General features: G+C 56.8%; 1 protein-coding gene and 1 non-coding gene across 2 annotated transcripts; both read right to left on the minus strand.

Annotated features, from left to right (window-relative positions):
* Positions 1–173: 173 nt before the first annotated feature.
* GNI_000730 lies at positions 174–255 on the minus strand. The gene has a single exon. It is a non-coding gene; the product is annotated as a tRNA-Ser (tRNA).
* Positions 256–447: 192 nt separating this feature from the next.
* GNI_000740 (hypothetical protein) lies at positions 448–1,344 on the minus strand (the record flags this gene model as incomplete). The annotated part of the gene is made up of 1 exon (XM_011130146.1): positions 448–1,344. One exon carries the CDS (start codon positions 1,342–1,344, stop codon positions 448–450), a length of 897 nt encoding a protein of 298 aa, XP_011128448.1.
* Between the last annotated feature and the right edge of the window lie 122 nt (positions 1,345–1,466).

The following is a 1,466-nucleotide window of genomic DNA, read 5'->3' on the forward strand; positions in this document are numbered from 1 at the left end:
GTGATATGGTCTGTTGATGCGCTGCGTTCTGCTCGCGGAGTAGATTTGTACGTCGGCTAGATTTGCTGGTTGATAGCCGTGATTAGCTGTTCAATGTGCTATCAAATCCAGCAGATGTCGCCATAATATTCCACATCAGGACTGAACTAGAGCATTTCGCGGTCGCCTCACTGCGACAAGGGTGAGATTCGAACTCACGCGGGTAGAACCCAGCGGCTTAGCAGGCCGTCGCCTTAACCACTCGGCCACCTTGCCAGCGGATTTTATGCTGATGCCCCTGGGTCGGCCCTTGCTATCCTCCGTCGCTGTACTCCTCTCCCCTGTTGCCTCGTGTGCCTCTTGATGTAACATCCTGATGAGCCCTTCGGTATCTCAATAAAAAATCCTGGTAACTCCCCTGTGGTCGACACCCGGGCCGCCGCGGCGGCTTTAAATCTGGACTGGGGATTAACGTGGGCGTTTTTTGAATTTATCTACCACTCCAAAAATGCAACAGTTGAGCAACGAGGGCGCGTGGGCGCCTTCCACCACATACACGTGTTCCGCGGTGGTCTCTTCAGTGACGCTTAGTGTAGGAAGTTCAGCCTCCCCGTGGTGAAGTTCAATCGAGCGCTCACTCCGTTCGCTGTGGTCAACCTGAGCGTCGATGACCTTGGTTACCGCAACGTCCATTGCTGCCTCCACAGAGTCGTCCACAGAAATCTTGCTGCCAGTCAGACTGACAGTCTCGCTGGCAGTCTCGCTGACAGTCGCGACAGGATCAGAGGAAGCGTCTGTCGGCAAAGAGCCCGTGTCCTGGACTGCGGGTGACTCTTCCAGCGAACTGCCCAGGGAGCTGAGCAAGATCTCTTGAGCTGCTTCGTTGTGCAGGTCGTCATCGTCGTGGTGCTCGGACTCTTGGGAGTCTATCTCGCTGGCTGTGCTGCAATCCTCCGCCATCAGCTTACCTACTGCGTACTCTTCGTCTCTGGCCACTGGTCCGAAGGCATCGGCACGCTGAATGGCAGCAGGTTCGGTCGTTCGTGGGGCAGAGATACGTGGGGTAAGTATACGCGGGGTAGGGGTACGGGCAGGGGGACTGAACTCTTCGGCTTTGTCAAAGCCCGTGCTGACCGTCTCGCCGTTCATGCCAGGAGCGTTGACACTAAGCCGTCGTCGAGGGTGCTTCTTTTCCGTTTTTCCAGGCCGAAGTGCAATCTCCGGTTGAATAGCAGCAACCTCCGACTTCGACTTAACACCCTTCGTTCGCGGGGCCGCCTCAGATCGAGAAGCCGCCTCCTTTTGAGGAACAATCGTCTCCTTGGTCGTGGGACGAACCTTTCCTGGCTTCCCGCAACACCCCATTTAAAATTCAACAACCGGCGCCAGTCGTTCCTCCCCCTCCCCTCAAAACTGATTTCTCAGCGTCAGGCCCTCAGCGTCGAGCCTTCAGCGTCGAGCCTTCAGCGTCGAGCCCCCCGCGTCGG

The sequence above is a fragment of the Gregarina niphandrodes genome (genome assembly GCF_000223845.1).
Source record: "Gregarina niphandrodes unplaced genomic scaffold scaffold00001, whole genome shotgun sequence".
Taxonomy (NCBI): Eukaryota; Apicomplexa; class Conoidasida; order Eugregarinorida; family Gregarinidae; genus Gregarina; species Gregarina niphandrodes.